This window comes from Humulus lupulus, chromosome 1, assembly GCF_963169125.1.
Source record: "Humulus lupulus chromosome 1, drHumLupu1.1, whole genome shotgun sequence".
Classification (NCBI taxonomy): domain Eukaryota; kingdom Viridiplantae; phylum Streptophyta; class Magnoliopsida; order Rosales; family Cannabaceae; genus Humulus; species Humulus lupulus.
Window position 1 is genome coordinate 232212902 of NC_084793.1, and position 12345 is coordinate 232225246.

Genomic DNA, 12345 nt, shown 5'->3' on the forward strand with positions numbered 1-12345 from the left:
ATGTTGGTTGTGAATAAATCATTTCGACATCCCCTATTCTAGCTCAGATATACTAGGTTGTGGCGAGAATTTCACTGGAACCACGTGGAGTGTGTTACCTTCCCTAGTTGTTGCAAGTCGAGCAAACTCATCAGGATTCGAGTTTAGTTCCCTCGGAACTTGTTCGATTATGTAGTATTAGAACTGCTCGAACACGGTTTTGACTTTTTCTAGGTATGTTGTCATCTTCATCCCTCGAGCTTGATATTCACCTCATACTTAGTTGACTATGAGCTAAGAGTCACTATAGCAGTGTATGGCCTTGGCTTTTAGTTCACAAACCACTCGAAGCCCTGTCAATAATGCTACATATGATGCATCATTAATGGATGCATCGAATTCAAATCTCAGTGTAGAATGAAATCTATGTCGTTCGAGGGTTATGAGTATGATCCCTGTCCCCGATCCATTCTCATTTGAGGACCAATCAACGTAAAGTTTCCAAATCTCTAGAGTTGGGGTTGTTACTTCCTCGTTGGATATGTCAGTGCATTAAACTATAAAGTCGGCTAATGCTTGGATGTTGATCGTTGTTCTTGGGTGATAGGTTATCTCGAATTGCCCAAGTTCGACTGCCCACTTTAATAGTCAACCCAACGCTTCAGGTTTTGCCAACATTTGCATCAATGGTTTCTCAATAAGCACATGTATGGGGAGCACCTGGAAGTAAGGTTGTAACTTTCGCGAACCATGCACGAAACATAGTGTGAGCTTCTCCATTGGAGGATATCGTGATTCAGTCTCTAAAAGCCTTTTACTGACATAATACACCGACCTTTGTACTTTTTTGTCCTCTCAAACTAGCGCAACGCTGATTACATGCTCAGTTGTGGTGAGGTATAGGTACAATACATCTCCAAAGATGGGTTTAGATAAAATTTGTGGTTCTGCGAGGTGTTTCTTGAGAGCCTGAAATGCTAGTTCGCACTCCTCTTTCCATTCGAATTTCTTGGCCCCTCCCAAAATGTTAAAGAATGGCTAACATTTTTCAGTTAATTTAGAGATGAACCTGTTCAAAGTTATCGTACGTCCAGTTAAACTCTAGACATCCTTGTGCGTTCAAGGTAAAGGAACTTCTATTAGGGCCTTTATTTTGTCTGGGTTTGCCTCAATTCCCCAAGCATTCACTATAAAACCAAGGAATTTTCCCGAAGATACTCTAAATGAGAACATTTGCGAGTTTAGCCTCATATTGTATTTTCTGAGTATAGTAAAACATTCTGTAAGGTTGGCAACATGGTTGTTGGTGTGTTTGGATTTGACTAACATGTCATCCACATATACCACCATGTTATTTCTGATCTTCTTAGCGAAAATATGGTTTACCAATCTTTGGTATGTTGCTTCAGCATTTTTCAACCCAAAGGGCATCATGTTGTAGCAATGTAGTCCTTTATCCATCAAGAAGCTTATGTGTTCCTAGTCGAGAGCATGCAGGGCTATCTGGTTATATCCATAATAGGCGTCAATGAACGACATGACATCATGTCCTGAGGTTCCATCAACAAGCAGGTCAATCCGAGACAACATAAAATAGTCTTTCTGACACGCTTTATTCAAGTCAGAATAGTCAATACAGGTTCTACATTTTCCGTTTGCTTTGGGAACTAACACCGGATAAGCTATCCAATCTAGGTAGAAAGCTTCTCTTATAAAGCAGTTGCCTTTTAACTTATCCACTTCCTCCTTTAAGGCCTACTTTTTTTCATCATCGAGGAGTCTCCTTTGCTACTTCAGAGGGAAGCTTTTATCTATGCTTAAAGCATAACTAATTATATTAGGATTGATTCCAATCATTTTTGTGTGGGACCAAACAAACACATCTTGGTTTTCTTTTAAAAATAGCGTTAAATGCTATTTTGCCTCTTTGATGAGATTTTTCCCAATTTTTACCACCTTAGTTATGTGCTTCTCATCGATCTGGACATCTTCGAGCTCCTCAATTGGTCTAAGTTCAGCTCGGTCCTCACCTAGTCTAAGGTCAATTTTGTTTTCAACCTCAAAAATTCTTTCCCCTACCTCTTCGATCACAACCAGTGTTTGGGTGCTAGATTGACCTTCTCCCCTTATAGAGATGCTATAACATTCTCAAGCTTCTATTCGGTCTCCTTTCAATGTCCCAATTCCACTTGGTTTTCAGAAGTTGAGCGCCAAGTGCCTTACAAATGTTGCTACCCCTAGTCGAATCAGGGTTGGTCTCTCAAGAAAAACGACGTAGGTAGATGGTGTATCTACCACTATGAACTCAAACATCCTGGTCACCAAGACATGATACTCTCCTTGTGTTACAAGGAGTTTGATGGCTCCTGTCCTAGCTATCCATTCTCCTGAAAATCCATACAGGGTAGTTGCACAAGCTTTTAAGTCTCAAATTGATAAGCCCATTTTCCCAACGTCGTTTTGTACAAGATATTCACCTAGCTCCTGTTATCAATCAGTACTTGATGATCCCTTTTATTGGCGAGATGGATGGTAATGACCAAGGGGTCATTATGTGGGAACTATACATGACAGGCATCTTATTAGCTGGGTTTCAACAAGTTGTTGTTTTGGAGCTCAAGGCTCTCGGGCATAAAGTGATCCATCCTTTGTTTTCAGTTCTAGTACATATCTTTTCTGGGCATTCCTACTCGTTCTGACTATATGGGGCCCTCTAGAGATGATTATTACATCCTCTCCATCAATCAAAGGTGGCTGATTATCATCTCGAGCAGGGGTGTCGCAAGTTAAGGTGGCAATGCAGGTTAGGCAAGTGCCACTCCTTGGTTTTGTGGAGCCTGTCCCTAGTTATTGCCTATATTCTAGACATACTACTCGAGGTAACCTCTCAAGATTAAACCCTCGTTCTCGTCCTTAAGCTGCCAGCATTCCTTAGTCATGTGGCCGATGTCCCTATGGAATTGCAGTATTTATTTTGATCTCACTTGGCGCGTTGATTGCGCATTGGTTCAGGTCGTCGAAATGGAACTTGATTCTCATTTTCGACATAGATATTCTTCCGAGTCTCTGATAGCTTGATATACACTTTGTAAATGGAGATGTACTTGTATTTATTTTTCTTCTTACTCTCTTCTGCCTCAGGAGTATTTCCCTCATTCTTCTTCTCTTTGGAAGAATTATCACTAGAGGGTTGGACATTATTTAGTGTAGTCGAACTTGCAGCAGGGTTCACATTTATCGTTGTATTTATTGGGGCAGGAGGTGCCAACTGTAATTCTGACCTTGCCTCATCTACATTGATAAATCTATGAGCTCCTAATGTGAATTCCATTATGGTACGAATTGGATTTCGATGCAGGTCACCCCAAAGGGCGCTTCCCGGCAGAATTCCAGTTCGAATAGCCATCAAGTGGCTACTGTCATCTACGTCTCCTGCTCGACCAACTTCGATATTGAATCTTCCAAGATACTTCTTGAGTCATTCGCCCTACTGTTGTTTAATATTTGCCAAGGATGAGGCCTCGGGCTTAATACTTTTTGCAGCTCAAAATTGCTTTTTGAAATTCCTAGACAACTGTTCCCATGACAAAATGGAATGCCTACAGAAATTGTCGAACCAAATCTTTGTAACTCCTTTTAAGGTTGTCGGTAACAACATACATCTGAGCTCCAATCTAACATTACTAGCCCTCCTCAATGTGTTAAAAGTGCTCAACTGACTACCAGGATCAGTGCTCCAATCGTAAGGGGCCACATGGGGTATTTTAAAACCATTTGGAAATGGTGTCTTCGAAATATGAGGGGCAAAGGGTTCAAGCTCTTCATCTGAGTCGTACACTTTCTTCTTATTTTTTCTTTCTCGTAGGAGCTTGAACTATTCCTCGAGCATGTTTATTCTCTCCTCAACCAGATCTACCAAGGGTGGATCCTGTACTACGGGGAGTTGTTTATTGTTCAAAGGAACTCCAGCTACTTGTTATAGTATCGAGGTAAATGATTCTTGTAAATTGGTTGTAAAAGCTACCGTTGGGCATTTAGATGTGCCCTCATGTCCAGGTTTGGTTGGTTATACTACCCCTGATTCTGGTTCAGTGTAGCACACCAAAATTTTTATTAGCTATTAAAATTTGTGCTTAATTTTGTTTAATTGTTAAGTGTTGTTAATTATTTTATTTATTTGTTTAAATTAATTGTTAGAATTGTTTGGTAGAATTTTGTGAATTTAATTGTTAATTGTTTATTTATTTATTTTCATATGTGAATAATTGAGTTTTGGTTGAATGCACCAAGGTGCATGGTAGGTAGTGATACACCCTAGTTATTGAGTGTGTGCATGTGCATGGTTGCATGGTGCACTTGAGTAGAATTTTCTACACACTTTATAGTTTCCTTATATTAGATTTATTTAATTTATTTAATTTAATAGAAAAAATAAATAAATAAAAGAATGGGAAAGGGAGAATGTGAACGTGTGAGCATAGTGGGAAGGTGAGTGATTTTATTCCTATTTTATTTGGCAACTAAAATGAAGAAAATAGCTATAAATGGAATGGAGGTTGTCATCTTCATATTTTCTACCAATTAAGATAAAATCAAATAAAATTAAAATAAAAGAAAATAGACATAATTAGGAAACTTACCAATTTTTCCCTTAGGCTATTTTGCCTAGGTTAGAATAAAGAGGAAAGGAAAAAGGGAAGAGGGCATTATTCTCATTTAGGACCAACGGCTAGAGAGAGAAAGGGAGAGAGAGGCTGCCATTTTCTAGAGAGAAGGAAGAGGGAAAAAACGTGAAGGAGAGAGAGAGTGGACGAGCTAGTGAGAGAAAGAGAAAAAGAAGGAGAAAAAGGAGAAGAAGAAGGGTTCAATCCTAGGGTATGTCTCTTTATATTTATGGTTTATAAATTCCCTTCTTTTGATTCTAGTATTTTTTTTACTAGAGTTTGTTTGTGTTGTTGGTTTTCTTCTTCTCTTCATGAGGTTTTTCGAAAACCCTAGCCTTGAACAAGGGGTGATATAGTTTGAGTATAGGTCACTTTGGGTGTTCTTGATTTTACAATCAAGAGAGGTAATGAACCCTTAGCCCTTTTTGTTGTTGTTTTTTTTTTTTTTTGTATTCTTGGTTTACATGAGATGATGGTATAATGATTTGTTTCTTATTGATTTTCACTGAGAAGGTTTGTTATAAGAAGCATGGTAATAGTAGATGTTGTGACACCTATGTTTTCTCCCTATAATATGATGCTATGGTTTGTTTGATTTTAAGGTTTTGTGTAAAAGCATGCAAGGATTTTAGTTTGTGATCTACTAAATATGATGATGGGTGTTTTCATTTTTTATTGAAGGGATGTAATTATTTTGGGCTATGAGGGTTTCGGCCTAGGGGTGGTGTTCAAAGCATGGTTTTTTTTTTAATGTTTTTATGTCAATTAATGATCTTAGAAACATGATAGGTTGTTTGTAAGATTTTAAATGGGTATATGTTAGTTTTGTTCTCCCTTGGAATACTTGCATGAGAGAAACATGTTAAGAGTTATATTCAAGACAGGGTTAAAGATGATTATTTTTTTTTATGATTTGTGAGTATGTTTTAAGGTGGTTGATGAATTATTGTATGCTAATGGTAACATTAAAATAATTAAAAGAGGTGTAGAAACATGCTAAGGTTTGAGTTTGAATTGTGTTGATTAAACATGCATGATTAATGTGTGAATTTTGTGAGGCGTGATGAAAAAGGATGAATTTCATGACTTTAAATGCTTGGTGATTTTTGTATATAAATGGTTTGAAATATGATGAGAATAATGTTTTTGCATGCTTAAATAATTTTGCAAGTGCTATAATGTTTTTAAGAAATTAAATGGAATTTTAATATACATTAAAATGATATTTTTTACTCAAATAAATACCTACAGTTTTTATTTTATATTTTTAGAGAAAATATGAGTTTTTTAAAATCAAGATGGTGATTTTTGAAAGTATATATTGTTGCTGGAATTTTTTTGGTAAAATGAGAAGTTGTCTTTTAAATTAAAGGAATTTTGTGTGTATGTTGAAATAAATTAATATCCTAAACTATGTAAATATTAAAAATGATATTTTTAAATGTAACTATGAGTGTTCATTTTAATAGGTATATATTTTTTTCTTTATTTCAATTAAGAAAAATGTTGAGATTAATTTCACTTGTGATTTTTAAATAAATTAAATGGTGGCTGATGAAAGTTTAGTTTAATAATTTAAAAATAATTATTTGATCATCACTTATGAATTTATTCTACGTACAATTTAGTCTTAAAATAATATAAATAAAATATATTTTTCTCCCACACCTAAAATTTATATTTTTCTCACATGGGTTTATAATTTTATTAATTTAAATAAAATTGTTATTTTCTAAGGAAACATGACAATTATAAGTATTTTAAATCATTTCAAGCATTTATTATTTCTAAGTAATTTAAAAATAATAAGTGCATTTATTATATCTTTAAATGGCTAAATAAATTATTTTTATGAAATAAAAATAATGTTTTAAAGAGATTTAATCAACTTAGTGATTTTAAAGGAAAGAAATAATTGTAAGAAAGTATGTTGCTCATCCTTATTTTGAAAACGATAAAAATAAGCACGTAGAAATTATCGTTTTTAATGTCACTTTTTAACAACGTTCCCACGTATGCATGTTGCATGCATATGCACTTTTACGTTAAAAAATGTGTCTAATATTCAACCATATGATTTTTAATTAAAAACCATATATGTAACATAGGTATAATTTGCATTATTCTTTTGGTGATTTTATGTGTAATTATGCCTACTTGGAAATTATGAGTAATTTTCACCATGTGTGCATGGCCCATGCACACATGGGGTATATGAGTTGGGCACAAGAAAATATTATGTGATGCTAAAAAAATGTTATTTGATTATGATTATAGACTTGTTGTAAAGTTTGTCAGGTTTTGCTTTGTTTGGACATGAGGTAAGGAAGTTAGATAGAATTTTGTTTATTTATACTATGAACCGTAAGATTGTTTGTATGAATAGAATGCTATGTACAATGATATGTTTTGTGATATGAAGTATGAAATGATATTTTGTGATGATGTTGATAAATCATGAAATTTTCTTTGTGTTGATGTGACTGGATTGTATGTGATTTGAATGTTGTATGATATGTAATGGTTGTTTGCGTGATGAACGCGACACAACAAAGGGGTTACTAAGAATACGAAGACGTAACCCGAGTTACTAAAGATATAAAGACGTAACTCATAGGGCGGACGCGCCGAGGTTATTCAAGGACCAGAGATCCTGTTTACCTCAAGGTGTGACATGGACATGTTAGCGGGCCATGTTCACAAAGTTATGATGATGATGCTTATAATGATAACGTTCATGTTGATTATGTATATGATGATGACACTTATGATGATAATGTTTATAATGATTATGTTTATGATGATTATGTTTATTATGATGATGGTTGTGATAACGATGTTTAGGATGTGTAACGATGTATGAATATGAACATATTTTTGTGTGTATACTTGTGTGTTATATGTACATCCTTACTGGGCTTTTAACTCACCCCTTACTTTCCCTTCCAGGTAGCAAATAGGATTTCTCTGTGGCACATGTGGTGATGTGGGGAATCCCAATGTCAGGGTGTGTATGGCGTGGTGGCATCCTATGGACGAGAAAACGATCAGTTTAACGCCAGTTTCTAAAGAATAGTGTTATGTTTATTTGTTTTTAGCTTTTCAGGACTTATCAGTGGGACTTGAACTTTAATTATTTATTTTTTTAAAACGTTGCATGAAAACTATTATTTTCTTTTTAAACTATTGCGCCAAACTTGCATGTTTTAGCAAGGCCCCACTGGGATTTTTCATATAATAAATGGCTTTCTTTTTATAAGTTTATGAGCATGTAAAAGTTTTACAAGTACTAGATTAGGGCGTTTTATAAAATGGTATTAGAGACAGTCGTCCATGTTTCCAAGGACCCTCCCCGTACATGCTAAAGACAGAAAAATTTCACCTCACCGTGTCGTAAGTATTTGTTTTATGTGCTATTACTTGTTTCTATTTTATTTAATTTTATAGTTTCGTAGCTGCAGTATAGTAAGATGCCTCTCGTTTTGAAAACTACTAAGAAACAACTACTCAAGGAAATTCACGCAATACCCAAGGTCCAGCTTGAGGACGATCCCTATGATTTGAAGATTGCGGTGTTAAAAATGACAGCAGTGGTTTGTGATCATATTCAAGGGATCATGAACAAAAAAGGAGCTTTGCTATGGCCCAGAGAGCAATATTGGGTGTTGAGGGAAGCACTGTCAATGTACTCTGAGGCCCTTCTCTAGTTGGACAGAGCATGGCACGATGTCATTCAAGAAGACTTGGATTTTAGTACCATGGAATACGTAATCTACGATCTTACAGACAACTATGATTTTAGTCGTGAGGACCTGGTATTGGTGAAGATGGATGACAAAGAGTTAGAGGAGCGTTTGGAGACAGTACATGATGTGGAAGGAGCCTTGGAAATTCAGGAGGTAACTCAAGCCATACCATGTGTGACCGCTAGGATGAGGATAATGGAGAGCGCTCCCGGCTACTTTCACATCCGAAAGGACGTCTTTGATTACAGCTCAGGGGACGAGTCCACAGTTGAGAACAAGAGTCCGTCGCGTAGATCGTTTTATGAAACATTAATGAATAAGATGGGATTTTTTTAAAAGGACCCTAAGAACTTATGTTTTTGGTTATTAAACACTTTATGGGTTGTTTAATTTTGGGAATAATTTGACCAGTTTGAATGCTATGGTTTGATATTTTCTTTTGCTCTTGCAAACTCTAAATGATGTGGTTTGAATGTATGATTTTCGCAAATATCTATCAAACCATTATGCGATTTTCCTTCCTTATGATTTTCTTTTTATGCCTTAGAATCTCGTAATGTCGACTAGAGGAAGAGGAGGCCGAGGGAAGGGTGTCTCCACAAGGTCTAAGGCCACGACAACCCCTGACATAGAAATGCCATCAGTCCAACCTGCAGCTCCAGCAGCACCATCTGTGGACCTGGTCGCGGAGGTAGCAAGGTTGAGAGAACAACTAAGACTGAGAGTTGAGGAATTGGCACATGCCAAGCAAGTGCCCCAAATTCCTCAAACGCCCCAAGTGCCTCAAGTGCCAGTGGCGCAACCTCAGCCGCCAACACCACCACCTGCACCACTGCATGTAACTTATGGGTTCTAGCCAGTGTATGAACGTTTCAGAAAATAAGCCCCACCAACCTTTTGAAGGGAAGGCTGATCCCATAGTTCCAGAGGATTTGATAAGATCGGTCGAGGCCATCTTCGATCATATGGAGTTAAATGATCGCCAAAGAGTCTCATGTGCAGTCTATTTACTCAAGATGGATGCACGAATATGGTGGGATGTAATTAAACAGACCCGTGATTTGAATACCATGACTTGGGCGAAATTCGTCCAAGCTTTTAGCAAGAAGTGTTACAGTGTGGCTGTGCTAGCAACCAAGGTAGATGAGTTTGTAACTCTGGTACAAGGAAATCTATTTGTCACTGATTATGCACAAAAGTTTGATAGGTTGGCAAAATTTGCTCCTGAAGTTGTGCCAACTGAAACTCTGCTAATCCAAAGGTTTGTAAGGGGACTCAAGCCGATGATCGCTAGGGATATTATGATGACCAGTGCTAAAGTAGTTAGTTATGCAAAAGTACTCGATAGGGCACTTGAAGCAGAATATTTGGAAGATCAGATATGGAAGGAGAATGTTTCCAGAAGAGAGAACTACCGTAACAAGGGCTTCAATGAGGGTAACAAAAGGAAAGCTAATGAATGGCAGAACAGTGGCATTGATAAGAGACCAAGACCCCCGGCCACAAATAACCACATTCACAACACTCAGAACCACCAAAACAACCGCAACAATCGCTATAATGATCGGAACCGTGGGAATCACCAAGGCAACAAAGTAGATCATCCCTTCTATCCTAAATGCTCGAAAAGACACCCAGGAGAATGCCAGGTCGGCACCAATAAATGTTTTAAATGCAGTCAGGCAGGACATCTGAGAAAGAATTTCCCACAATGGAAGGCGGAACAAAATAACAACAGCAATCTGGTGTCAGCACGAGTTTTTGCCTTAACTCAGAATGAAGCAGCCAACAGCAACACCGTCGTCTCAAGTCAACTCTCTATATCTGGTGTGATGTGTAGAGTCCTCATTTATTTTGGAGCAACTCACTCTTATGTTTCCATGAATGTTATTGATAAGTTGATTATTCCTTGCAAACTATTTGAGCATAGCTTTAGTACAATGTTACCATCGGGAGACATGACGTTGTCAACTAGGTGGTTGTCGTCAACGCCTATAATGATAGAGGGTAGGGAGTGCCCAGCAGACATTATAGAACTGAGTATACCAAATTATGATGTCATACATGGCATGGATTAGTTATCCAAACATGGGGGGACAATTGTCTGTCGGAAGAAGACTGTGGAGTTCAGACCAAAAGAAGGAGAGGTATTTTCCTTTAGATGAGAAGTAGCGGGTTTTCGAACACCCATAATATCGACAATAGAAGCACGGAATATGATGCAACATGGTTGTTCGGCATTTGGGCTAGCATGGTGGATAAATCCAAGGAGTCAGAGTTAAAACCAGAAAATGTGCATATTGTTTGTGAGTTCCCAGAGGTGTTTCCTGATGAATTACCAGGATTAACCTCGGAAAGAGAAATTGAGTTTGTGATCGAGCTTGCACCAGAAACAACACTGATCTCTAAAGCACCCTATCAAATAGCACCTATGGAGTTGAAGGAACTTAAGATTCAGGTACATGAGTTATTGGACAAGGGGTTCATAAGACCTAGTCATTCGCCATGGGGAGCACCAGTCTTATTTGTGAAAAAGAAGGACGGGAGCATGAGAATGTGCATCGATTACCAAGAACTCAATAAGGTCACCATTAAGAACAAATATCCTTTGCCTAGGATAGATGACCTTTTTGATCAACTGCAAGGGGCAGCAGTATTCTCGAAGATTGATCTGCGATCCATGTACCATCAATTGAAAGTGAAAGAGGGAGACATTCCGAAAATGGCTTTTAGAACTCGCTACGGGCACTATGAGTTCCTAGTGATGTCTTTTGGACTCACTAACACCCCAGCAACATTTATGGACATGATGACTAGGGTATTTAAGGACTATTTGGACAAGTTTGTGGTAGTGTTCATAGATGATATCCTTATTTACTGGAAGACCAAAGAGGAGAATGAGGAGTATTTCAGGTTAATCCTGAAAAGACTACAAGAACATCAACTATACGCTCAGTTCTCTAAGTGTGAGTTTTGGCTGGAGCAAGTAACTTTCCTAGGGCATATAGTGTCCATGAATGGGATAGCAATAGATCCATCAAAGATCGAGGCCATTAGAGACTGGCCCCAGCCGAAGAATGCCTCAGAAGTTCGAAGCTTCTTAGGATTGGCGGGTTATTACAGGAAGTTCGTCGAGGGTTTCTCAAAGATCGCCGCACCCTTAACCAACTTAACCCACAAACATCGGAAGTTTGCATGGACTAAGAAATGTGAAGAAAGCTTTCAAACCATGAAGGATAAGTTGATTTCTGGGTCTATTCTTTGTGTTCCCACAGAGGGTGGGAAATTTGTGGTGTATTGTGACGTATCAAAGAATGGCTTAGGGTGTGTGTTAATGCAAGATGGGAAGGTAGTAGCTTATGCTTCTAGACAACTCAAAGATTATGAATAGCGATATCCCACTCATGATCTTGAGTTGGCAGCAGTGGTGTTCGCACTAAAGATATGGAGACATCACCTATATGGGGACAAGTGCGAAATCTACACCGACCACAAAAGTCTAAAGTACTTTTTCACGCAAAAGGAACTGAATATGAGTTAGCGAAGGTGGTTGGAATTAGTGAAGGACTATGAATGTAAGATTCTATACCACCCAGGCAAGGCCAATGTGGTTGCAGATGCATTGAGTAGGCGAGGACATGGGAATGTCTCAGCACTACATACAATAGAGATGCCTCTTCAGAAGGAGATTATAAATTTCAGCATCATACTTGTGACAGGAAGCCTAGCAAACCTCGCATTACAATCCTCCCTACTAGAACAAATTTGAGAAGGGCAGAAAGTGGATGAAGCCCTAATGAAGCAAGAGGCTTTAGTACAAGAAAGTGGTAGTAGTGACTTCACAATGTCCAATGGTGGATTGCTGAGATACAAGGATAGGATTTGTGTGCCTGATAATATTGAGATTAAGGAAAGTATTATGAAAGAGGTGCATACAATCCCCTACTCCTTACACC

General features: G+C 37.7%; 1 protein-coding gene across 1 annotated transcript; it reads left to right on the forward strand.

The window, feature by feature from the left end:
- Positions 1-9252: 9252 nt before the first annotated feature.
- LOC133830766 (uncharacterized) lies at positions 9253-10467 on the forward strand. Its single transcript, XM_062260836.1, has one exon. It carries the CDS (start codon positions 9253-9255, stop codon positions 10465-10467), a length of 1215 nt encoding a protein of 404 aa, XP_062116820.1.
- The last annotated feature ends 1878 nt before the right edge of the window (positions 10468-12345 follow it).